The sequence below is a fragment of the Fusarium keratoplasticum genome, chromosome 2 (genome assembly GCF_025433545.1).
Source record: "Fusarium keratoplasticum isolate Fu6.1 chromosome 2, whole genome shotgun sequence".
Classification (NCBI taxonomy): Eukaryota; Fungi; Ascomycota; class Sordariomycetes; order Hypocreales; family Nectriaceae; genus Fusarium; species Fusarium keratoplasticum.
The window spans coordinates 3,213,481-3,238,626 of NC_070530.1; the positions used below are offsets into that span (position 1 = coordinate 3,213,481).

Consider the following 25,146-nt stretch of genomic DNA (forward strand, 5'->3'; position numbering starts at 1 on the left):
GTACGCCCGAAGCGAACCATACCTCCCGCATATCCCCCAGAGGAACAGGAGAGAGCACGCCGCCGATGGTCGGCGTTTTTCCAACGACGATGATCAGTCCTTGATAAGGACCAACGCAACGACCAGCGACGACGTGATTCATTCACAACATCTAATGACCATTTTCTTGCACAAGTTGTTCAACTATCAATCATAGCAGGCCTTGCATCTTGAGGTGGAGTTGTCATGATGCCGCGTCAAGGTAGCCTCGGAGTGCATGGAGGAGACGCAAGCCGAGCTCAAGGTGCCAGCAAGCAGGTGGACGCGACGACGACGCCTGGAGGCACATAGAAATGACACGCTGGATATACCCCCTGCATACCATACGAACTGTTTCTTGCACACCGATCACACCGATCACGCCGAGTTCACACTCGAGGTTGGGTCTATTTACGTTGCTAGACCTGGCCCTCTCTCCTCACCAGCTTTGAATCATAAAAAATACTTGTTTTTGCTTTTGGGTGCACAGGATTGGACGTGTTTCTTGATGAAAAGCTGGCATTGCATTCTCTTCTCTTCTATCATACCACCTAGCAACAACGAAGGTTATCACGACTAGACCGACTCAAAGGGTAAAGGCAAAAAGCAAAGCAACGCAAACGCAAAACGCAAAACGACAAAACTGCTAGGCTGGTTTCTGGTCTTGATCCCATATTCCTCAGAGAAACTTGCTCTTTCCACTAAAGAAGAAACTTCCCTGCTCCCAGTGCTGATAGAAGGGACTCATTTGTCTCCGGAGCCTCTCACATCCCTCACCGGCCTTTACGGCGCCGTGTCCCTCCATTCCAGCAGGCAGCCCGTTGCCCAAGACGGCGAGGGTGCCCAGGGCGGCTGGTGCAGGCTGGTGCTTGATCTTGTCTTGGGAATGCGAGTGGAAGGGCGAGGAGAAGTGGAACGAGTTGCGAACTGAGGCGGCGGCGGCGCGTGCGGGGAGGAGGGTATTCGAGTTGAGGAGGCGATTCCGCAGAGATCGAGCGGCGCGGAAGAGGGACAGAGAAGGGGTGCAGAAGAGTTGCATCTTGATGTTTTGGTTGCTTGCTTGGAGGATAGAGTTGAAGGTGGTAGTTCTGATGACCTGACGGACAGTTGACTGAGTGTTGATGTTATGCAGTATGGGTTGGATGGACGGACGGAATGGATATTTGGAGATGGAAGGTAAAGAATAGACTTGCGAATGAATGCTTCTGACGAACGAACCGGTTTATTCATATCCCAGCCCCTCTCTCTTACCGCCGCCGCATAAACCCATGGATCTCTCATGAGCCGAAAAGGCGGGAAGCGGTCTTGAGCGGCCGGCCGGGGGGGTCTCTGCCTCGGGGCCCTCCGTACGCGCTACGCTAGATTGTGGCATGTAATATGTAGGTAGGTGTGTTTTGCGGATGCAGACCAGACCCTGGTGGAACGTGGAGGGACTTGGTTCGTTGGTCCGGGTGGGCGGACGAGGTCGTCTTCGTATGTTGTAGAGTAAAAGTCGTGATGCTCCGGATATATCACAGACACCAAGTATTGCACAGACGATAGAGGGCACACACAATGTCTCAGCCTCCCGAGACATTCAACTCAATCTCAGCCTCTTTTTCTTTTCCTTCTTAAACGTGCTTCCTCCCTCCTCTCTCTTCACCTCATCTTCCCCTTCCCATCTGCCCCCTTCATGCTGGCATCAGCCCATCCCGTCTCCACCGCCTGCACATCCGCCGCCGCACGTTGGCGAGTCGCTGCCGGATGCCCCGTCCCGGTTTTTTCGTTTGACAGCCCCGTAGAGGCGGTGAGCACGGCGCCGAGCAAGGGCTCAAAACGAGTCGATTGCCCTTTTCAACTCGGTCGGCCCGTCTTGATTGGCCGCCCGGGTGCGCGCGGCCAATGTGAGGCTAGGGATTACGTGCATGGGGCATCAAGTGGAACGGTGTGCATGCTCTATCGTGAAGCGATCTGCGGCAAGGACAGGCAGGACATTGAGCCGGCGCGAGCTGTGCTGTGTCCGAGGCGCTTGTGACGATGCTTAAGTCAATCTAGCTTTAATACAATGCTTGCAGAGTGCAGCACCACGTGCCGAGATGCCAACATGGTACAATCGCGAGTCATGTCACCGGCAGTCACAATCAGTCACACCGCAAAGACAGGAGTTGTTCAGTGTCATTCAATTAAGATCTCCATCTGGATCCTGTTGCGCCGCCTCTATGCGGGCAATCGCTCTGCTCTATCATATCTAGAGCTCTCTAGTGTATCTCATTCGTGCTTCCTTTTTTGCCCTTTCCAAGGGGAAACCGTCATTCCTTAACCCAAACTCCAAACAAACGAAAAGCACATCCCCTTCTAGGAGTGCTACACGATCAAACCCATTTTCATAATACAACTCTCGCTTAGTAGCAAGTGTAACCACCGTCGATGATGCAGTTGGAACCCGTCATGAACTTGGAGGCGTCCGAGGCGAGGAACACGCAGAGGCCGTTGAGCTCGTCGACGTTGCCCAGGCGGTTCTGGGGTGTCAGGGACTTCCAGATCTTCTTCTGGGCATCGAGAGCGGGAACTCGGTTGAGGGCAGTGTCCATGTAGCCGGGGGAGATGCAGTTGACTCGGATGTCGTACTTGGCCCACTCAGCAGCGAGGGACTTGCCAAGCTGGATGACACCGGCCTTGGAGGCGTTGTAGCAGCTCTGCTCCTGGGGGTAGTTGACGATAGATCCAGACATGGAGGCGACGAGGACAATGCTACCGGGCTTGCCAGCAGCCATCATGGCACGGCCGACAGACTGAGACATAAGGAAGGATCCGGTAAGGTTGATATCGATGAGTCGGCGGAACATGGCGGGGTCGTAGGTCTCGGCCTTGATGTTGGAGTCGGCGATACCAGCCGAGTTGACAAGGACGTCAGGAGCACCATAGCGCTCGACGACCTCCTCGACGGCGGCGTTGATGGCAGCACCGTCACGGACATCAACCTTGAAGAAGGAGACGGGAAGACCGGTCTTGTCGTGAAGCTCAGCAGCAGCCTCATCACCAAGCTCCTGGTTGGCATCGAAGATGACGAGGTTCTTGGCACCAGCCTCAGCACAGGCGCGAGCCATGTAGTTGCCAAGACCACGGGCACCACCAGTGATGATGATGGTCTTGCCATAGACGCTCATGTTGCGCATGGTGTAGGGGAGCTGGTCGTAGACCTTGCGGGTGAGGGGCTGGACAGCATCGTTCTCGGCAGGGGGGGCAGGGCTGTCGTGGGGGACCTGAGAAGCACCCTCAGTGACGTTGACGGTGTGCTTGTCGCCGGTGCCCTGGCCAGCGCCGTAGACGGTGACGGGGACCTCCTTCTCACGAACAACGCTCTTCTTGTTGGCGGTGTCGTGGACACGGTTCACAGCAGTGACGGACATGCATCGAGCAGCAGTGCGAGGGAAAGCAGGGGCAGCAGCCCGGGAGATGCGGACGAGGTTGCGGGCGGCGAAAGACATGTTGATAGTGAGGGGTGGTGTTGAAGAGGAGAGTAGAAGAGAGTGTGGAAGAGAGTGTCGAGGTAGAGTAAGATGGGAGGAGGGGTATTAAAGGATCTTTGTCAAGTCCTTGCAAGGTTTGCTCAAGAGAGAGGAGTGTGAGGATGAGAATGCCGAAAGAAAGTTTATCGACGGGAGGCTTGATATATAGTTGATCTCACCAGTGATGGCTGTGGGTCTGACACTGACGGGCAGCTGGTGTTGGAGATAGTAAAATTTCAAGCTGGGGGCGAACTTTTTTTTCGGAGACGAATGCGCAGGGGTCCGCTGATGCAGGATTTAGTGCGGCGGTATGTCCGTAAGGCAATGAGTTCAGACTTGTTCAGCTGGGGCTAGAATCAAGAGATCTGCTGCCAGGTTGGGGCTTTGTTGCTGAGGGAGGGTGGGAGCGGGGCCTGGATGATTCAGTGGAACCGGGAGTAGCAACGCGTACGAGTCTTGGGTTGCAGATCCTGAGAGGGAAAAGTCCGTTGTCGAGGTCAACGGGACGATCCTTGGAGAGGGTGGTGGTGTCCAAAAGGGAAAGGTTCGCAGGGCAGGGCAGGGCAGCTAAGTTACAGCGGGAGGACCGGTACTATTCTCGGGGCTCTTCAATAGCGACTCCAGAACGGCAACTATGTTCTGAGGGGTGATGTCGTTGTCTTGTCTTGAAAGACGGAGATCCGAGCTATCCTTCGGATCCGGGCGGTGCTGTGGCAAATGCAACAGATATATCGGGTGGTGTGGAGGACTGGGTTGGTGTCTGCACATCAGTCAGCTTTGTGTTCTGGCCCTTTGGAAGCGCCATCAACCCATGTTGACGGTCACTTGCGAGGGGAGGACGCCGAAGGTTGCAGAGTCACATACCGCTAGGCGCTGGGGTGTGTTTGTTTCAGGGCGAGGGTGTCAAAGGCTGTAGTCGCTGAGGAGTGTGCGATGGAGAGCAAGACGAGCCGGCTTGGACTGTCTGGATAGGGATTTATATAGAGGTGACGGCCGGGGGTGGAGCAGCAAGCACGCTGACCGTCGCCCAAGCAAGGGAGCAATCTCTCACCGACTTCGGTGTAAGACGGTGAGCGAGCCATGGGGGTGTCGTGCGTGTCTTGTCTTGAAGGTACCAAAGGGGATGCACGTAAAGTCGCGGGGGACCGATGTCGCATGAGCCGGGGTCTCCCTCCAAGACGCAGAGGGATGGAGGCTTGCGTGGTCACAAGATCGAGTGCGTGCCAGGGCACTGCGTCCAAGGCCAAGGGGCTGGAAAAGCAACGAAATTATCAGACCAGCCAGGGCGTGTGATGGCGTTGAGTGATGGGGTATTATGGTTGAAGTGTCAATTTGGTGATGATTTGGTGTTTCCGTCACTTCCAAGTTGTCTTGTTTGCTCTTGCCTCGTCTATTCCTGCCACATTCTACTCTATCAACTCGACGTTATTTCCTCCTTCAATCTTCAGATAAACTTCTTTCACCTTCACTTCCATTCATCTTCACCTCTCCTTCATCCCAGTTTAATCCATTGGCGCCAAGTGCATGCATCTAGACGCCCTCACCGGCCCGGCTCTCTTTCGTCTCCATCTGGCCTGGCCTTCTTCTTTGGCAACGTCTGAGGTGTGGTCAAGATGGCAACGCGGGTTGGTCACTCCTTCCAATGCCCACATTCGGACTTGCATATGCAGTGGCTGCCAATTGTGCGGCTCCTCCCATCTTCCATCTTTTCTCCTCCATCTCCTCACCTCAACAATACACAAACACAGCCTGCTTGTCGTTTCGGTACCTGTCCGCCATTGATGCTGTCAGACGCGATCAAATGACCATCACAGGCCCTGACTTTGTCCCTCCCCCGCGCCTGACTTGACGACTCTCGGTGTCACCATTTACTCAGGAACACGCATCAATGCGCCGAGCGATCAATCCCACCCCGACGCCCCATTCTTGTGGGGAGCTATGGCGGGTCCAGTGCCCTTGTCCAGGGCAGGTGGCCCGCGCTCTCAAGGTCAAGGCGCCCACCCGCAGGGAATGACAGGCGCTAAATCTTAGGGGCTCGGGGAGGTTGCAGGGATAGCTCTCTCGGTAGCTTCTCCCAGGTCCACCCACGTTCCGTCAGTATCGCGCTCTCGCAACCAAGCATTGAGAGTTCCGCTTGTAACCACCAGTGGCAACAAAACCCTTGGCCCCCGAGCGGCCCGGGCACACTCACAGCTCTCTTCCCTGTCTAATTTTGGAGTGCCGTGTTTCTGCCAGGTTTCGGTATGCAGCTGCCCGGCCACCCGGCGGCATACACCAGCACAGACGCGCTTTCTGGCCTCAACGCCAGAGATACTGGACGAATCGAGCTCAATTGAGCTGCCACTCAACAATTGCTGACTCTAATCCCCTCATCTCCTGAGTCCTCCTTACTGGTGACATCCGCTGCGGCTTGCAGTAGTCTGAGGGTGCAATGGGGTTGACTCGATTCCCCCCTTTTCCCCCATCTTTTCAGGCAGACGGATTTTGTCCTCCACCAGCGCCCTACACCGCTGGCACCAGTCCAATTCAAGTTTGACCCCGGCTTGACACACTTGCAGACCCGAGATGAAGCACAGACAGGTAATTTGCATGTCCCTGAACCCAATTCCCAGCGACACGGCCGCAATCAGTCCCAGCAGATCTTTCCTTCCGAGCAGCGTGGGGTGTTTCGCAGGCCCAAGTCCGGCACACCGAGACCGCTTGATTTCAGGAGGAGGTCATGTGGACTCTTCCCCGCGTATCATGATTGTCCAACGACAGCGGCAGCGGCCGACACGGGGAAACGAGACATTTCCGCTCCTTACTCAACCTTCACCTGTCCCATTGGCTTCATCAACCTCGTCAGAGTCGTTCAACTGCATGTCGGATTCGGCCAAGTTTGCCCTATTGAGTCTGTTTCAGAGAATACACAATGCGATTTGTGGGCTACACAAGCCACGGGCAACTCGAGGAAATTATCGAGCGAGTGACGGAGCCTCTGTTCCCAATGTCACCCTACCTCACCCTACCTCAGAATTTTCACCAGATACGATGCTGGGTGTCTCGGTGTGCGGTGTAATATCCTTTACACAACTGCTTACTCGGTGCGGCCCAGCATTCCGTCTGCCTGGACACCAAGTTACACTGGAGATTGCCAAGACAACCTTAACGCCAGCCCGTGAGGCCCACTGCTAGGCTGGTTCACCCCACCCTGAGGAATTTTCTTTTGGTTGCGTGTCCTTATGAGTGATAGGAAACACAGGAGGGCAGTCTGTCGCAGTGGGGGTTTTGTGCTATCGAACATTAGCGAGAAGGCGATTGGACGCACCTACGACGTAGTATGTGCTCCGATTCCTGTGGCAACAGTTACTCATGACGACATGTCATTTCAGGTGGTTGATAACCAAGGTCATGATCGGTGACCGGAAGACGGTGTGTCTGAATCACTCACCTCGTCAAGGCTTCGCGTCAATCGAGCTGCGGGTCTGCCATCAGACGATATTCCCTGCCGGAGGATCTTATGCATCACATCTGCAGCCCACATTGCTAAGGCAAACACTCACCCTGGTAGTTTCTGTACGCATTTCACACATTGCATTTCGGGCAAAGTCCATATCAATTCAAGAGGGCACCCTTCAAGGTGCTATCACCAGGCAGCAGAAGATTGGCTCTAATCTCGGCACCATCAGTCCAGACTCGAGTCAACTCACGGCAGCTCATGTTGAGTGGCTCTGGAGGCATGAAGGATCTACTATGCATCGAATGATACCCAACAGTGTGGCAGACACCAATACCAAGTTGAAGGGTTACCATGAGGCTGGCTCTGGTGTGGTCTCGCCGTTTACCTCTCTGCAAGACAAGCAATGCCTCATTCGCTAGCTCAACTCTGCGGCGCTGGGAGCTATCACGATGGTGGGGCACCGCATTGAGCGGGTTCCAGAATATCTGCAGAAGCCATCCATCGTTGGTCCAGGCAAATCTGCGATGCGCGTGGAGAACAGGGAGCGCACGATGGCCAGGGGTGCACGGGCCTGAGCCTACCAGAGTCCGGGGTATTGGTGGATACCGGCATCGAAATTCGACTTCGCCCGACTTGCCGTGATACCACGAGAATGAGCCGCCGATGTCGACAGCCACACGCGGTTTGCGGTGCGATGCGCAGTCTGCATCCGCCGCGCATGACGGCGGTCGCCGTTTCGGACGCTCACCGCAGGGAATAACCAACGCCAGGACCGGCCCGGCGCCGTGCAGCAATCTCCGATGCCAACCACGACTGACATGTCCGGGCCGGTATCAGCGATTGGTCTATCAACATCTAGACGCGCAATTTCCAGCTGACGGACTTGTAAATCCATGACTTTAGCTAAGTGTCTATTCGCTAGGCAATCAGATCTATCTTACTTGGCGCGTTAGGCGTAAGTGCCGACCATCTCTCAGCCTTGAGCCTCTTGAGCCTCGAGTCTCTTGAACCTCCTGAACCTTCATCTTGCTTGACCGTTGCTTCCTAGCTCCTAGTTCTCGAATATCATACCTCCATCCAACACCAGTCAGCCCACAATGAGCAGGGTATTATTACAATCCAGACAAAATCAATCAACCATCCGTGGCTTCACTTCCGCCCGCGCGAAACAGCTCAAGTAAAGATGGGCAAATAATCCCCTCAACACCATACTTAGAGACGCCCCGCCACAAACGCCTCGTCTCATCTCCTGCACCCCATTGCTTCTTGCTTGCTTCTTGCATCGGCGTGATCTCCGCCATATTTCCTTTGCCCCGGAAAAGAGGCAGCTGAGATCTATCGAGGGGTAATGAGGGGATGTTGGTCTGGGGGTTGCCAACATCAACACCGTCGTCGGTCTACCTCCGAGATCTCAAAGACGCCTCCGTCCGGGGTTCGACCCACCCCCGCTTCCTTCAACGAATCGCGGCCCCACAACGGCATCAACGGCCTTGGCCGTCGCTGTCGATGCGGATCAGATCAAGCAGTGATGCAATGTAGGGACTCTGCGAGATGAGTTAGCACGGACGCGTTCACTGTTGGGCGGGGACGGGAGTGACATACCAGAGCCCTGTTCTCAGCAAGAATTTCGAACAGTCGTGGCAAGATGGGACGGAAGAGGGTCTCGTTCCAGCCTCCAGTTTCGCCGGTCTTTTCCTGTTTCTTGAGCAACTCCTCCTCCGCCTCTGTCTTGACCACATTGCGTGCCATGTTACGCAGAACGAGGGCAGCACTGAGGGGAATACCCGCCGCTTGGGGTGGTAGGTTTGGGTTCCGCTCGTCCCGGACCGTCAGGGTCTCCTCAAATGTGACAGCCATTGTCTTGGCTGGTATGATCCAGGCTCGCTCCTGTTTTCGAGACTCGCCAGGCAGCATCGCAGAAATGTGTGTGCTGATGTGGCTTGCGAAATCACGGAGGTGCATCTTTGTTGGCGACCCATATCGCGAGCACTCGCCCCATGTGCAGGTAAACTCCTTTTCCACATTGTCAAACTGTCCATCAGCGTTGCGTGTCTCTCCCATGTGTGAGGTAAGAATGTGATTCCACATCTGCTCTGGTTGGAGGTAGAAGCTTCCGCACTTTTCGAGCTTGTTGCCGGGATTCGATGCCCAGAGACATCGGCCGTACTCTTTACCATCCGTGCTCAGAGGTCGTGGTCGCGCGCGAATACCGTGGATGATGAACTTTTGCTGAGGATCGCCTGGCTCTCTAAGGACTTGGGCGTTCGAATCCTTATACACAGACGTGCTATTCCTAATAAAGTCGGCAGGCGTGATGAGCGGCTGACCGATGGTCTTGAGAGGGCCGACAAATGCATTTTGGTACGCCTGCCAGGCAGCCAGCTGCGTCACGAAAGAGTTGTTGTCCTCTTCAAAGAAACATCGAACCCATCGGTGCACACGGTCAGGCTCTTCAAGCTTGAGCATCTCCTGGAGGAGGTCCTCGGGCATGGGAGCGATCTGGTCGCGGGCCGGAATTCTCTGCTCTGGCACGAGGATGAAATCGCGCTGCGTTTTACGCGCACCATGGGCGAGCAAACGAGCAAGGTGGTCGACCAGGTTTTCCGGGGTAAGAGATCGCATGAGGTTGTCCACGTTGGACACGACCGCAGTGTACTGATACAAAAAGTCAAGGCAGGCATCGATGAGCTCGTCGTCGTTAAGTAGCAACCAGCTGGCGATTCGCTCAAGCACCGGTCCAGGAATGTCACCCAACTTGTTTGTAGCCTCGAGGTTCATCGAAATGCGGCCGAGTGCTCGAAGCGACGTGAGAATTGTGCCGCGGTCGTCCGAGGTCATTTGTGTGAGCAGAGTCTTGTACAGAGGGTCGTCCGACTCCAGAGTCATGAAAGGGGTCAGCTGCTCTGCGATATCCAGAGTAAGATGCTTCAGTTCGACGAGTGAATCCTTGGGTGGTAGGTGCAACATGATGCAGATGAGATCTCTCAGAGGGTAAAAGTCGGACATGTTGTGCGCATTTTCAGGCAGAGTGACCATGTTGCGTATTGTCAGCACAGCCTCGGTGATCAAGACCAGCTGGTCCGAATAGGATTCGGTCTGGAGAACGTCGGGTCGATCTTTTTCGATGAGATTCTGGATCCGCTCGAGGATGTCTGGAGTCCCGTAATTCCCGTCAAGCGCACCAACTTCGTTGGGGTCGACAGAGTCCCACGAGACAGTCCAGTTGACGTGATAGAAGAGCTGCCCAATCTCAAGTGCCTTCTCAACCAATCCTTCTGCCAGACCAGGAAAAGAGTCGAATTTGTACTTGTCGCCCCGTTCAAAGGAGATCTTGACCAGATGGTTGAGGGCGAATGCTTGCTCGGCAGCAATGTTCGATCGAAGCGCGTTCAGACAGCGCATGTAGATGTTTGGGCCGTCAAAGCCAGCTACGCATGTCAGCCAAGTCCCTTATCAAGTCGAATCACTTACTGCCGGGTTGCATTGGTTGACGGGGGTCAATCCGCTGAGGTTGCCGGGGCTTTTGGAACTCATTAGGCGCACTGCTAGGCGTCGCTACAGCTCGGAGCTGCAGTGGCTTGGAGAACCGCGGTTGGTATGCAGTGACCAGGTTGGACGAGTTTTCAGACGAAGGAGGGTGGTGAAGTACCGAGGGACCTCGATTCCCTGGGTAGTTTTGTTGCTGCTGTGGCACAGGCATGTTCTGGTGATGTGAAGGAGTCTGAGGAGGGTTTGCGGCTGGAGAGTTGGTATGGCTCGCGTGGTGAGCAGAGGAGTGCCTTGTTGTACGAGAAGGGCCAGTATCCGGCTGGAAAATAACACGTTGGGGGGGTGCTTCACGTAGGCCTCTCGATGCGCGCGCGCTCGCTGCAGGATCCGGGACAGGTCGTTCGCGAGCCGGTGTACCATCATCTCCCGAAGCCGCCGAGTCTGTGGCACCAATGTTGCTCTCCCGTTTGCCTCGGAAGTTTTCTCGGGTGCGGGTGAGGAGCCCAGCGCCCTTGGCCGTCACATCCTCCAGAATATCCTTTGGCGGCGGCTCCTTTCCGTGCACTGTGCTAATCTCAAAAGCGGCGAGGTTCTTGTAGAACTTTTCTTTCAACGAAAAAGCAGTCGAGGCTTCGTTATTGGAGTAAATGCCCAGCTCAGCAGCCATGCGACGCCAGGCCAGCTTCTCCTCCGAAACCTTGTCGTAACCGCCGTTGGCGACGATGTGATTGAACACCTTGAGCAAGTCAAGATGGGTCGCGCCGACCTTGGGTTCCGGGTCGAGCGTCGTGCCTCGCTTGGTGTGATAATCGCGGAGTCGCGTCATGAACTCTTCATATTCCGGAGTGCGGTCAATCGCATGCGCTGGGACATCGTTACGAACGGGAGCCATCTTGGCGATCAGTGTCGGTGCAGGTACGCAGCGGCTCTAATTTCAATCAGGTATCTGGTCACCTATGGACAGGCGCCCATTCGGGAGAGAAGGCCGAGGCAATCCGCTGATAGCGAGTGATTTTGCAGATGTCGTGGGCGTTGAATCGTAATCGTCGATGCCGTCTGTCGCATGGGTCTTTTGGTTTGAGTTGGCGCGGCGCGTCGAAGTCGAGGATAAGCTAGCTATCGCCACGTGACCCCTGTCTACGTGTTGGCCAATCGGCATGGCTCCTGCCCAACTTCAAGACAACAGTTGTAAATGAAGTCGAGGAAGGTGCACAGGAGTAAACCAGAGGCATCAGGTAACGTAGGCTTCATAATCTTCCATATCCATCGTGAATTCGAATCAATCTTGCTATCTACATCAACATGTGTGCTGTTCATCATGCCTGGGCCGCCGACTCCTGTCTCTTGCTGCCCCCTCAAGCGACTGGAGATCCGTGATGGAGGCTCGGTCAAAGCCTTTAATTCGCGCCCCCCTCATAACATCTTTAACTTTACCATTGAAGGCGAAAGACCTATTAACACAGAGGCGGGGACACTAATCCTTCTCATCCACCAGGGGTTCCAACAAGTGGTATGCAAATCAGTATTGCTACCGATCGAAACTGACCAGTAGGTTTCTATTCGACTGGGCGATCTAGCAAGAAACTCGCAAGCTCCTAATGACATTGTGAGCATCGACAAACATCTCAATCAACTATGTATCACCATTCCTGGCAAAGGCCAAGCGATCATCGTGCAATTCGAAGAGAAGAGAGATTTCAGTGTTACCGTCTGTCTGCTACAAAAGTCCGATCTACATGTCAGCGACTCCATCCCAAGTTCCCCATCAACGACAAACGCGGCTTTTGATTCTTCAAACCATGGACCACGGCTCTCTTCCATTCCGCCTATGGCCTCTGTGTCTCCGCCTCCACAGGCTTTCGGTGCTGACGCTCTTCCTATCATGGATAGTCACATACACCCATCTCTACAACCAATGCCTTATCACCCACATCCACAGCGAACAGCCTCTGTCCCAATATACTCTTCTCCATATTTTTCTCCATCTATCCCCCCTGACATGGCCTATCTGAACCCGTACAACATGTTTCTTGGTCGAAACAACACCAACACGCATATCCCTCGCGTTGGCTCGCCTCTCAGACATTCGTTCAGTCCAGAAGCTCAACATTCTTCCACCTCAAACGCTGGGTCAGTCTCAGATGGGTTCTCCCCCACAAATAGTCAGAGTCCTATGAGTGTCGAGGGGATTCACGCAACCGTCAACCCCATAACAGTGGACAGGGAGAAAACTCCAGTCGACACGACCCACAGTCCAAAGGCCGATTCCCAGGGATCTCAGTCGGAATCCGGCGACTTTCGGGATCTAATGCCACAGCCACGCAAGCTCCCATTTCAATCTCGCCCAAAGAGATCCATCTCGCAACCGGATACTATAGTACGAGACGAGGTGCAGAAGCTCAGCCCACGAGCCAAACGAGTCAGGGGTGTACCCAACACGACTTCGAATAAGGAACTTCGGCGATTCAAAACTCAGGGATCTCAAACAATCGATCTAGGAGTCGATATCCCGATGAAATCAACCCCGGCTCCCTTACCAAACCGCTTAACGCCACAATCCATGCCAGAAGAGATACCCAACACAGGAGCGAGGGACGCAGAGTGCCAAACTGGAATGTCGAGTGATTCAAACGCAAGTCAACAAATTTATCAACCGCAGTTCTCGGTCTCTGATCTGGCGGTACTCGTCACTGGCCCTGACGTGCTGAGAGAGTTGGACGAAGCAACGGCGAGCTTATTTGAACAATACGAAACAGACATCGCCAATGGTAGTGACAATCAAGCCTCTGCTAGATTTTACCTAGATCAGATATACTCGAAGCGCAGAGACTTTTGGTTGGCCAAACTTGAGGAGCTGGCGGCTGGCCAGTGGCAGCAGCTGTCAAGTTAGACTGGGTCTGACAGTGTCATAGTGAAATGCATATGGGGTGAATCTGAGGTGCATGTGAGATGGATTTAGTGACTGTTTGTTTGTCAATAGCTTTGCAGATGCTAACAGTGTGCCAACTGACGTTTGATCTCTAACAGGGCATATATAAGACTTCCATCATCCTTTTCAATCTGGCACTGATCACCACAGCTCCTCTTCGAAGCTTTCTATCTTTCTTAAATTTGACAGTTCAAGCACTCTGAAGTCGGTTCAGCTCATTCTTTGAAGCTCTTCTCTCCTCTTTCCTCGATTCGAGACATCACCATCACTACAGCTCCTGTTCTTCTGCGACACTGCTTCCTGTCCTCCTTCTCCTTATCGACTTCTTCCTCATCTTTTCTCTCTTGATCACGAAACGAAAGTTCGATCATAGCCGTCAAAGTGTCGGTCTCTACAAAGAATGCCGCTGCGGCTGAGATCATGATATTTGAGAATACCGCTTCTCCCGGTACCCTCTTTGCCTCTGTCCTCAATGACAAGGCTTTGAAGACTGCCTACAAGCAGTGCAAAAGTCAGCCGATCAAATGTAAGTCATTCAGTCCGCCAGTATACCAACCGTTCTATCTCCTCCGCCTACAGCCAGCCTTCCATCTGTTCTATCACTGCCAATTGAAGATCGAAACTGACCAACCAACAGGCGCCAATGAGATTCTTCCTCGACATCCCATTTGGTACACTCGACAGACTGGGATCTAGAAGTCGTTTGCGGGCCTTAGACTCCCCAACGTCCAGACCAAGGACGATGGGGATGTCAAGCACTACACGAGCTCTACCAAAGAGAGAAACGGATCTCGACACACCCTAGAGTGGGCAGAGCAAAGGGGCAACCACATCATGGTGGTGAGCCGTCAGGAGGCTCGACTCCTTTGCCGTGAAGCCTCTAAGCGCAAAGCAGTCAGCCATCTCCCAACAGACTATGGTATGCGCCACGAAATCAGCCAGCGGATGAAAGAGGTCCATCGTGGCATTCTCCGGGGAAAGCACCTGAACCGAGTCTTTCACGTCGTCAAAATCAAGGACACCCCGGGGGAGGCCATTTAGTACCTTGTTCGAAAGGTTCCCCAGAGCATGAGGACGTTCAAGTCTCCCCTGACTCTGACGGAAAAGGCGCGAGAGCAGTGGAGAGTTGAGCAGGAGAAGTACGCTAAGAGGCAACAGTACAAGTGGAAGCATCTCACACCCGAGAGCAGCAAGAGCCCATAGTTCATGACAGTTACAGCATTTGCATAAAGCATTGCTTCATTTCGGATGGCACAAGATTGATGATCAGGGGGTAATGGCGATTTCAGGGGTATAATCGGACGGCGGTGCAGATATCCCACTCACACCACTTAGAAGCATATCCAAATCCATTTTGAAGACGGCTACTCTCCAATGCAGCCATACATAAACCCCCAATATTGCACCGAGAAAGATAAGTGAAATCAAGCAAAGTAACCAACCATCCGTCGCTCGTTGGGTAGATTCAGTCAAGATCAATCCAAGCCGCAGGGTATATCATCAAGCACCTTACTCCTTCATCTTGACGTAGTTGCTCGGGAAGATGCCCGTTCTCGTGCCAATCTGGCCAGTCCTGGGCAGGGTCAGTGAGGAGTTATTCATTAATGCCAGTCGATACATACCACCAGTCGTTGTCGCTCTCGGTTCGCTTCAGAATCGTAATGACATCGCCCTTCTTAAAGCCTAGGTCACCAGGCTGGTCCGCGTCAAAGTTGTACACGGCCACAGCCTCATTCTTCTTGAGCATCGCTTGCTTGGCGGCAAAGTTGGGCTTAGGAGCTGCGGGTCGTCCAGGGCCAGTCTTCTTCTCTGCGCCAACGGGGCTGTCTCGGTAGACGTAGTCGTCGCTGGCTCCGCCGCGCGCGGCAAAGGTGTTTGATCTCGAGGGGGCGCCGAAACCACTAGGTCGGTCGTATACGTCGTCCTGCCATGTGTTGGAGCGACTTGGCCTTCCAAAGCTGTCATCATGCGAGCCCGCGCGGTTGTGCTGTCCCTCGCCGTATGCCGATCCCCGTTGGCCATTCCACACCACGTCGTCGTGTTGGTTGTCGTATACGGGCACGTCGTTGTACATGGCGTCGCCGGTAGCGCCGACCCGCATACCGCTGAAGACGCGCGAGTTGAGGATGTTCATGAGGGGCGCAGCTTGAGGCGGCGGTCGCACAGAGCCAGTAAGCAGTTGCTGGGCCGTGTAGCGGGTACCGTACATCTTTTCGTTGGCATCGCGGCGCTCGATGATGGCGGATCCCTCGAGGGAGACGCCGGCGAAGAGACCCTTGGTCTTGGAGTAACTGAAGATACCGGAGAAGCTCCTCAGGGACGCCGCACCGGCAGCCTCGGCGTTGCGACCGACAGGTCCGGCGGCCAGAGAGACATTACCACCTAGAGTCAGCGATCCAGCCTGGGCAAACGTCTTGACAGCCTCCGCGTCGTTGAGGATGAACACAAAATCAGTCAACTCGAAGCCGATCTGGCCGCCGACACCGGCACCGCCGGTCGCGATGGCACTAGGAGCGCTCCAGGAGCCATCGGGAAGCCGGGCGACGACGAGGCCGCTACCGAAGCGACCGGAGCCGATGAAGCCGGCCTTGAGGACGGTGAGGATGGCGAGGCCCTGGGCGTTGGCGAGGACCGAAGGAGGAATGACCTTGTCGGGACCAAAGGCCTGGCGAGGGTTGATGAAGGAGGTGAGAATCTTGCCGCACTTTTTGCATTCCGCTGGAGAGAGCTAGGTGGTCAGCCATGTCTCGGCGCATCTGGGGAAGGCTTTCATGATGCATCATGACCTGCGGATGGGGCGGACTCACACGCCAGAGACGAGGGGAGGGGGTTGTTGATGCCCATCTTGAGCGATCTGGTTTACTTGCTGCAGAAGCGGAGCTGTTCTTGTATGTCGCGCGCTGAGGTGATGCTGTCGAGTGCAAGTGCAGGAGGAGCCAAGAGCTCACGATGTACGAGGTGGGGTTCACGACGTCGTCACGGTTGCTGCGCCTCGAGTCTTGGCGACGAGCTACCAGCGATGGAGAGAGATATGCCGGTATAAGCACAGAAACAATATGAGCAGTACAGATTGTATACAACTTCTCGTCATGAAAGAGGCGGACTTGGAGCTCGCCCGCGCATACGTAAGGGGAAGGGAAGCTTGAGTGTGGCGCAGCTCCGGCACTCCGTTACTGAATCTCGGTCTGGAGACTGGAGCCACAGAAGCAGGCAAAACCACATGTTCCATGGCTGCCCAACCACGCGGTTTGCTCAATGATGTGCCCCTCCTCGGACTTTACAAGTGCTATCCAGACCCGGATTTCAAAACCCATGTCTTTTTGGCGGGGAATTTACCCACCCCCGTTGGTTCTCACCTTGAGACCGTGTGGCGGTGCGCCCCCCGGGTACGTACCCGACGAACCGGGCGCGTGGCGGTCCGGAGTGGGAATCGTCATGGCATCGACCCCTTTCGAACTTGGCTGGAGTTGACCTCGTCGAGAGGACACGACAGAAACCGACCGACGACTTGACGCATCACGAGCTTACTCTATAACCATCTCTCGATCGATCCCTCTACACACACGACGAGTAAACCCCCATCATGTCCGAAGCCTACGAGCGAGAGCGCCAGAACAATGCGCGCCTGGACGAACTCTCGGCCAAGGTCTCTGCCCTGCGCGGCGTGACCGTCGACATCTACGACAATGCCCGCGCGCAGGACGTCATCGACAACACCGTGCGTTTCCTACTCCGCCAGCGATTCCCGTCCACTAACCACCACAGTCCGACACCTTCTCCTCCATGACGACCCAGATGAAGGGCTCCGCCGGCCGCCTGACCCGCATGGCCGCCTCTGGCAACCGCGTCGCCATCCTCAAGCTGTCGGGCATCATAATCGCCGCCTTTGTGGTGCTGTACTACGGCGTGAAGCTGCTATTTTGAGTCGGGCGCTGGCGTTACGAGTTATAATGGGCAGGCGGATACAGGTCGACAATAACGGGTATAGACCCTCGGAGCATCAAGGTTGCCATGGAGCATGTTACACCGGGTGCTGAGCTTTCGGCGTGGGTTGGCGTTAACTGAATACATTGACATCACATTCGCATCCATCCGTACAGTATTGATCATTCATCTTTTTTGCATCTACATACTCCTAACATGCAACGCCCAAACATGCCCAGACCGCCGCCTTTAAATGTCCAATCATCCCCAAACGTTGTTGAACAAGTCCTCGTCTCCGCCGAATCCTCCGGCAGGCTTCGATCCGCTAGTAGTAGAGGGTCCGGTGCTGCTCGTCCATCCTCCGAATTCCTCATCGGCAGATACCTTGGGCGCCGGGTTGAAGCCTCCAGACGCTCCAGGGATGATCGGTGTGTTGGCAAAGGCGCCTCCCGAGTTTCCCCATCCGAAATCGTTGCCAGCGGGCTTTGGGGGTTCAGGGGCCTTGGCAGGGGCCGGTGCTGCCGGAGCTGGAGTGGCCCATTCGTTTCCGCCCCAGACGTCGGCACCCGAGATGCCGCCAAAGGCAGATGTAGTCGTTGTGGTAGTGGTGGCAGGAGCAGGCGCAGGCGCAGGAGGGCTCTGAGGAGAGGATAGGTTAAAGACAGAGCTAGTGGTAGCGGCTGGAGCGGCGGGTTTAGGTGGAGGAGGAGAAGAAACAGGGGCAGATAGGTCAAAGAGATCGCCCATGGCAGACTGAGCGGGCTGAGCGGGAGCGGGAGCAGCAGCAGGGGCTGGTGCCGGAGAGGAGAAGCCGCCAAAGTTGGAAAAGTTGGATGGCTGCTTTTGATGCGTTGAAGCAGCCGGCTGAGAAGGCTTGCTGTCAAAGAAACTGCCTCCTCCAAGACCACCAAAGGCATTGTTGCTAGATGTGCTGCGGCTAGCACTACCAAGACTAGCAAACGGATCGGGAGCCGCGGGTTTGGGCTGGTTGGAGATGCTGAGGCTGCTAAAGGCATCGTTGAAGCCGCCGACTGAGCCTTGAGGGTGATGGGCCATGGTGGGAGAAGCCATACCGCCAAAGCCACCATGCTGCTGCGGTTGAGGCTGAGCCTGTGGTCGAGGTGCCGTAGCATAAAGAGACAGAATCGATTGCTTCAAATCGGGACGAGATTGGCCAGGGGCAGTGCCTGTTGTGCTCGCTGGTCTTGGGGGAGCTGCCGGCTCACCAAAGAAGTCGAGTCCCAGCAAAGAATCCTTAGTGCTTGTGGTTCTCGGAGGAGCTGGATCAGCCTTGGGTGGGACCTTGGACACTGGTGCAGCACTGTTCGATCGCACAGGAACCGGATCTCCGCCGATAAGATCCCCCTGAGGTGGAGGAGGGACGGCCTTGGGGGCTTGTGACTGACCCAACGAGGCCTTCCGGATGGATTCCTTGCGCTCTATAACCTGCTTCTCCTTGACTATGCTCAGGGGCACATCGTCGTCTCCATCGACATCCAGCGTCGAGGGGTCCGGCATCGGGCCCTCCATAACCCATCGCTTGAGCTCGTACTTTGTGCGGATAAAGTTCTCGATCTTGGCTTCGGAGGGGGCGTGACCCGATGCCAGCTTGGCCTCCCAGTACTTGTTGGCGCGGGCATTTCCCCAGCTGAGGATGCTCTGGAGTTGCTCGTCGGTCCAGGAATCGAGGTCGACCGACTTGACTCGGCTGATGTGAGTGCCCATGCCGCGATGGATGCCCGAGCAACGGATGCAGATGAAGACGCCGAGGTTCCAACTAGCCCATCGAGGGTCTGCAAGGTCAGTACTTCGTTACAGACAGACATCGAGAGACTTACGCTTGTTTCTCTTGCAATCGGCGCAGACCTTATTCGGCTCCAACTTGAGGAGGCTCTTGATGGTAGCTTGGTTTTGCGCCGCCCGCTCAGCGGCGGGGTTCGGGGCTCTCCTAGACATTGCGGGCGATTCGTGTGCGCGAGAGTAAAGGTGTCGCCGTCGAAGGCAGTCGAAGAGATGGGGCGCTCCTTGCGAGTGCTTCGAGGTGTTGAAAGTGGCAACCTAGAGAGCGATCGATGGATGATGGCGGCCTGGAGGTAGGGAGGTGCCAAGGTGGTCAGTGTACAGCGGTTTAGCTGCCCAGCGTTAGTGCAGCCCAGGACAGTAATTAGTACCCCTGGGTGCACCGCCACAGTTGCAGCAGTGTTTGGGATTGCAGCTGAGGACAAGGTTGATGATAAAGGTCGCTGATTGCAGTCATTGATTCATTGATGAATACGCATGTGAATGGATGCATTTTTTTTTTCTTTCAGTTTCCCAACGGAACCTTGTGACGGATGATCAGGCTCAGCCACACTTCAACATTGATATATATCCATTCCTGACAGATCATTCCCGTCTGTTCGGGATTTGGAATTCCTCTGGGCTGAGCCGTTACAGTAATAAAGCTAACGATACACATGGCTAGTGGCTGTGCTGCGCCGAATCCCATTACCTATGATGCAACTATTCCTCGATTCCACACAATGATTTGTCACGTCGCTGCGGGTAAGACATCGATACGCTGTAAAACGCTACCCTCGACTATGAGCTTCACCTGAAGCAGATATAAGAGTCCATCATCACCATTGCCAATGCGCTTCTCACCATTCTTATCCACACTCATCTATTCATTCTCCAACATCGCTAGGAGACCTTCACGCATACCTCATATTCCATCTCGCCCAGTTCCCCTCCGTTCCATGTCTGGTATTCCCTTTTTGAGTGCTCTATTTGGCTCAAGCTCTTCCAAATCCTCCGACATGTCGTATCCTGATAAACGCACCAACGACGAGTGGCGGGCCGTCCTCAACAAAGGTACTTAACCTCTTGGTCCGCTTCACTACTGTACTAACAAAGACAGAACAATTCCGCATCCTCCGTGAAAAGGGCACCGAAGCTCCTGGCTCGGGCACCTACGACAAGCATTACCCCGAGCAGGGCGTCTACAGCTGCGCCGGCTGCAACGCGCCGCTGTACAAGGCCAGCCACAAGTTCAGCTCCGGGTGCGGGTGGCCCGCCTACTTTGACAGCATCCCCGGGGCCGTCGTCCGCCACGAGGACCGCACCTTTGGCATGGCACGCACCGAGATTGTGTGTGCCAATTGCGGTGGCCATCTCGGACATGTGTTCAAGGGCGAGGGTTTCAACACGCCCACTGACGAGCGTCACTGCGTCAACAGCATCAGCTTGAGCTTTTCGCCTGAAGACAAGCCTGTGGAGAAGCCGGCAGAGAACAAGAATTAAGTCATTGAGCAGTGAAGTTGCAACGGAGTTGGCGGCGGAGTGACAGCGGAGCATGGGAACGGAGAACGGAGTAGAGATTACGAGTAGATAGTATTAATCATGGTTTTGCATATATCCTTTCCAGCCTCAGTCAAAGATCTCGGGGAAGTATACCCACTCTTTGTCTTCCTCATCCCAGTGTTTAAACTGCTGCGTCTCTAGGTCCCACGTCCAATAGTCGTCAGTCTCATCCTCAAAGGACTCAATGTCAGTCGGAGTCAAGGTCTCTCCTAAGTTGAAGGCCTCTTCAATGGAAGGGCTGATGGTCCTGGGACGGCTGTCGCTAATAGACAAGGACTCGAGTCGGTCCTGTAAGCTTTCCAGTTTATATTCCCCAGTGCTCTGCTCGCAAATGTCAACGTATTGTCCCTTGTCGGGCTCAGGGTCAGTGGTTGACCCGGCATCTTCCTTTTTGTCTTGCTTCTTTTCCGTCGCCTGCCTCGGTCGACACTCTCCAGGTACTGGATGCTTTCTCTGGCTCCTCACCCAACTCATCCGGAGAGATCCCTTGGACTGTCTCCGTCGACACCGATGCTTCTCAGGGCTTGGTGCAAGCGACTGGCATGGGAACAAAGCCTTGAAAAGTCAGTTGAATCCAGTCGCCATCAAGAACACCTCACCTACCTTGACCGCCACATAACAAGGCGAGCCCGCAGCCGACTTTCTGGTTAGACATCGCATCTCTGAAGATGGGGACAAATTGGGGGCCAAAGAGCCAATAATACCGGGTCGACAGAATTTGTCCATCGGGGAGCATTGTCCTGTATTTACAGACCCAAAGTGTTCCAGAATGTCCATTTGTGGCAAGCTGGACTAGACACCGAGACTGGGTAAATGATGCGACTGAAGACGATAAATAAATATAGTGAAGCTCTATCGAGACAGCAAAAGTAGGAAACACAACGGCATATTTTAAGGTAGTACGAAGAAAAGATTTTCGGCATCTGCGGACGATGAGGCTCAAGAAAGACGATAGCGGTTGACGTGGACAACCGCGAGCCTCATTCTCGAGGGGTTCGCTTCAGAGCCTACGCCCGAGATATGAGGCTCTGGACCGCAGCTCAAGGCGTAGCAGCTGCCTTGCCTAGGCGATAAGGCAGCGTGGCTTATGGATTGCATCAAACAGTGGAATTGTGAGTGATTTGGTGCCCAAAGTGCACATTCTCCGAATCACCCACGAGGCGCATCTCGGCGAGAGCACAGCCCTCCCATCGAACGATACGGGCTGTGGTGATTCAAGTACCGAAACCGATCTCTTCTCGTTTAAGCATGCTTTTTGGTCGTGTTTAATGGCCAATCGCCAGTCTGCCTTGTGCCGCTGGAGAAGCGGTCTGGACCGACTTTACAACTTGACTGGATAATAAAAAAGTGCACATTTGGTGCGGAGCTGTTGCCTTGGTCTGGATGGATAACATCAAAGACAATGAGAATCATGACACAACATAAAGTCCACCGAACGTCTCGTAGACACTTTCATTTCATAAATCGAGAAATGCCCACGCTTGAGTAAAAATCTGGAGAATTTTACGTTTCCCGCTTCGCCATCTCGACCGCAGCTGTTGAAAGCCTTTAAAGTGTACGACTTCAGCTGCCTAATCTCACCCAACCAGAGCCCAGTCCGCCATGACGTTGTCCGCTGTTCGACAACGGAACCCAAACCGCCCTAATAAACACCATCGACGCCAGGCGTTATCTGTCCTCGATCAGATCTTTGACCAAGGGGCGAGGTCTCCTAGGAGTAGGAGAGCCTCGTCCATTGGCTCGCTGAACGGTCCGTTGGAAGATATCACAAGGCTATGCAACGAGTTGGAAGCCTCCAGAAGCGCTCGATCACAGAGACGTGTCCCAGATCTGGAGCTTCTCAGTCCAGATGTCACCATGATGGACTTTCCTTCTCCGATGCCAAGTGAATCGCCATCTCCAACGTCGCCAACATCGCCACTCTTTTCAATTCCTCAACCAGTCCCATCCCGCGTCAAAGACGGCGACATGATACGCATCACGCTCAAGATTCGCACAACCAGCGTGCCATGCATCGCCAAATGTTGCCCCAGAGCAAAGACAAGCGCCGTTGATGAGGATTTTGTCCGCACTTGGAGTGTTGCTTATCACCCCACTCCCATGATGAGATTAGAAACCCGAGGGAGCGAGTTCTGGTGCTCTCTCGACGTGGTTGATGTGGAAAAGGTCGGAAGCGCCAAGAGAACACTAAAGTTGCCCATCCGGAAGTTTTCAGATCGACGCTTCAGTGTCATTTTGGGTGTTGAAGCACTCACCTCGCTTGGTCTGATTAAGAACACAGGCAAGTTTTCACCCCATGTCACTCTCGGCAGACGCTAACCTGCTGCAGGTCCGAGATCATCTACCCCAGACCCAGGCCATGCCTCGGTCGACAACAGTCTGTTGCTTCCTGGCGTGTGGCCCAGGGGGTTTACACCTTCATCGCCGACATCGCCGGAGCCGCAGAGACCGCCGTTGAATCTGACTATTCCGTCGGTTCCAGAGATCAGGGTAAATCCTCCTGGGCTACTGGAATTACCTGGTGGTTCGACCTCGGCAGACGACTCTGGTTCCAACTCGGACATGTATTCAATAGTGTCTTACAACGATGGAGCACTGAGTCCAGCACGTTCAGAGTTCGCATGGAGCGAGTGCTTATCTTAATGATTTGCGGTATGACTTGGTTTGGTTTGGTTTGGTTTGGTTTGGTTTGGTTGGAGTTGTTTGTTACCTTGATATCCCGTTGCGCATTCGTTCAGGCCCAATCGAAACTCGGTTCTTGTTTATTTCCTTGTGAATCTGCGTAATCCAATACCACGTGCCATGCTTAGAATACCACATCTTGACCGCTGACAATCAGCTTCTGTCCTTGTGACGCAACTCTCCAGAACCATCTTGGGGTCTTCCCCGCCGAAAGCTGGGGGATCTGGCATGTGAAAGGCGCTAAAATGTGGCGCTAGAACCGCCAAGCCTGGGGCGACGAGATGCCTCGGTCGGCGGGTCTTGACTCGACCTGTTGCGACTCTGACCTTGACAACATCCGAGGTCCCGAGACCATCTTGTATATTAATCTGTCGTCGCTCTTGTTTCTTGAACTCGACACTTCAAACTACAAGGAAATCAAAATGGGTGGTATGTTGCAGTCCAAATGCTGCCTGTATCCTCGCTGACACGCGACAGCTATCGATCGAATCTCTCAAATTGGCGGCCAGATCTCTGGCAACCCGACCGCCGGCGGTCGCGACAAGATCCTGGAGAAGCACCCTGATGATGTATGTTCCTTGAATCGCGTCGCATAGTGTATAGCTTCTAACAAATCAGATTGTCGTCACTGCCGCCTGTCGAACCGCATTCACAAAGGGTGGCAAGGGCGGCTTCAAGGACACCCAGGCTGCCGACCTCATCACTGGCGTCCTCAAGGCCATCCTCGACCGTTCCAAGATCAACCCCGCCCTCGTCGAGGATCTATGCGTCGGTACCGTCCTGGCTCCCGGCGGTGGCGCCACCGAGATGCGCGCTGCTAGTCTGGCGGCTGGCTTCCCCGAGTCAATCGCCGTTCGATCCCTCAACCGACAGTGCTCTTCTGGCCTGCAAGCCACCGTCGATGTGGCCAACCAGATCAAGACTGGCATGATTGATATCGGCATTGGTGCTGGTGTTGAGAGCATGTCTCTGCAATACGGGTAAGTTGCCTGGCTATTGACACCAACAATGCTAACAGTTTAGACCTGGCGCCGTTACCGAATTCTCAGAGCTCCTCGAGAGCCACCCCGAGGCTGCCAACTGCAAGGTTCCTATGGGTGTCTTGTCGGAGCAGATGGCCAAGGACCTGAACATTACCCGCGCTGCCCAAGACGCTTTCGCTGCCTCGTCATACCAAAAAGCAGTCAAGGCCCAGAAGGCTGGTCTGTTTGATGAGGAGATTGCCCCTCTCACGGTCAAGGTTGAGGATAAGGAGGGCAACATCAAGGAGATTACCGTCTCCAAGGATGATGGTGTCCGGGATGGCATCACTGCCGAGTCTCTGGGCAAGATTCGACCCGCCTTTGCCAAGGATGGCTCCATCCACGCCGGCAACGCCAGTCAGATCTCGGACGGTGCTGCTGCCGTGCTTCTCATGAAGCGTTCCACCGCTGAGAAGCTTGGACAGAAGATCCTCGGCAAGTATGTCTGCGCCTCGGTCGTCGGCGTCAAGCCCCTCCTTATGGGCCAGGGCCCCTGGAAGGCCATCCCCAAGGCTCTTGAGCAGGCCGGCATCTCCAAGGACGACGTTGATATCTGGGAGATCAACGAGGCCTTTGCCAGCCAGTGCCTGTGGTGCGCCAACGAGCTTGGCATTCCTCAGGAGAAGATCAACCCCAAGGGAGGTGCCATTGCCTTTGGTCACCCCCTGGGATGCACCGGCGCCCGACAAGTTTCTACCCTGCTGTATGAGCTGAAGCGGACGGGCCAGAAGGTTGGCGCGACGTCCATGTGTGTGGGAACCGGTATGGGAATGGCTGCTATCTGGGTGGCTGAGTAGTGTACGATACCTATGT

The 25,146-nt window shown here is 54.6% G+C and overlaps 9 protein-coding genes across 9 annotated transcripts; 3 read left to right on the forward strand and 6 right to left on the reverse strand.

Moving 5' to 3' along the window:
- Nucleotides 1-697: 697 nt before the first annotated feature.
- On the reverse strand, nucleotides 698-1,057 carry NCS57_00289600 (uncharacterized protein; the record flags this gene model as incomplete). The annotated part of the gene is made up of 1 exon (XM_053052914.1): nucleotides 698-1,057. The coding sequence occupies one exon, from the start codon at nucleotides 1,055-1,057 to the stop codon at nucleotides 698-700; it is 360 nt and encodes a 119-aa protein (XP_052918160.1).
- A 1,342-nt stretch (nucleotides 1,058-2,399) lies between these two features.
- Nucleotides 2,400-3,485, reverse strand: NCS57_00289700 (uncharacterized protein; the record flags this gene model as incomplete). The annotated part of the gene is made up of 1 exon (XM_053052915.1): nucleotides 2,400-3,485. One exon carries the CDS (start codon nucleotides 3,483-3,485, stop codon nucleotides 2,400-2,402), a length of 1,086 nt encoding a protein of 361 aa, XP_052918161.1.
- Nucleotides 3,486-8,426: 4,941 nt separating this feature from the next.
- Nucleotides 8,427-11,326, reverse strand: NCS57_00289800 (uncharacterized protein; the record flags this gene model as incomplete). Its single annotated transcript, XM_053052916.1, has 3 exons — nucleotides 8,427-8,489; nucleotides 8,548-10,373; nucleotides 10,417-11,326. 3 exons carry the CDS (start codon nucleotides 11,324-11,326, stop codon nucleotides 8,427-8,429), a joined length of 2,799 nt encoding a protein of 932 aa, XP_052918162.1.
- A 3,546-nt stretch (nucleotides 11,327-14,872) lies between these two features.
- NCS57_00289900 (SH3 domain-containing protein) lies at nucleotides 14,873-16,207 on the reverse strand (the record flags this gene model as incomplete). Its single annotated transcript, XM_053052917.1, has 3 exons — nucleotides 14,873-14,936; nucleotides 14,986-16,081; nucleotides 16,171-16,207. The coding sequence occupies 3 exons, from the start codon at nucleotides 16,205-16,207 to the stop codon at nucleotides 14,873-14,875; spliced, it is 1,197 nt and encodes a 398-aa protein (XP_052918163.1).
- Nucleotides 16,208-16,946: 739 nt separating this feature from the next.
- Nucleotides 16,947-17,287, forward strand: NCS57_00290000 (uncharacterized protein; the record flags this gene model as incomplete). The annotated part of the gene is made up of 2 exons (XM_053052918.1): nucleotides 16,947-17,081; nucleotides 17,129-17,287. The coding sequence occupies 2 exons, from the start codon at nucleotides 16,947-16,949 to the stop codon at nucleotides 17,285-17,287; spliced, it is 294 nt and encodes a 97-aa protein (XP_052918164.1).
- A 261-nt stretch (nucleotides 17,288-17,548) lies between these two features.
- Nucleotides 17,549-19,243, reverse strand: NCS57_00290100 (Arf-GAP domain-containing protein; the record flags this gene model as incomplete). The annotated part of the gene is made up of 2 exons (XM_053052919.1): nucleotides 17,549-19,080; nucleotides 19,126-19,243. 2 exons carry the CDS (start codon nucleotides 19,241-19,243, stop codon nucleotides 17,549-17,551), a joined length of 1,650 nt encoding a protein of 549 aa, XP_052918165.1.
- A 656-nt stretch (nucleotides 19,244-19,899) lies between these two features.
- NCS57_00290200 (Peptide-methionine (R)-S-oxide reductase) lies at nucleotides 19,900-20,569 on the forward strand (the record flags this gene model as incomplete). Its single annotated transcript, XM_053052920.1, has 2 exons — nucleotides 19,900-20,140; nucleotides 20,187-20,569. Exons 1-2 carry the CDS (start codon nucleotides 19,918-19,920, stop codon nucleotides 20,567-20,569), a joined length of 606 nt encoding a protein of 201 aa, XP_052918166.1. The 5' UTR covers nucleotides 19,900-19,917.
- A 126-nt stretch (nucleotides 20,570-20,695) lies between these two features.
- Nucleotides 20,696-21,406, reverse strand: NCS57_00290300 (uncharacterized protein; the record flags this gene model as incomplete). Its single annotated transcript, XM_053052921.1, has 2 exons — nucleotides 20,696-21,184; nucleotides 21,233-21,406. The coding sequence occupies 2 exons, from the start codon at nucleotides 21,404-21,406 to the stop codon at nucleotides 20,696-20,698; spliced, it is 663 nt and encodes a 220-aa protein (XP_052918167.1).
- A 1,326-nt stretch (nucleotides 21,407-22,732) lies between these two features.
- NCS57_00290400 (Acetyl-CoA C-acetyltransferase) lies at nucleotides 22,733-25,130 on the forward strand (the record flags this gene model as incomplete). Its single annotated transcript, XM_053052922.1, has 6 exons — nucleotides 22,733-22,910; nucleotides 22,959-23,119; nucleotides 23,569-23,740; nucleotides 23,789-23,880; nucleotides 23,930-24,291; nucleotides 24,335-25,130. The coding sequence occupies 6 exons, from the start codon at nucleotides 22,733-22,735 to the stop codon at nucleotides 25,128-25,130; spliced, it is 1,761 nt and encodes a 586-aa protein (XP_052918168.1).
- Nucleotides 25,131-25,146: the final 16 nt, after the last annotated feature.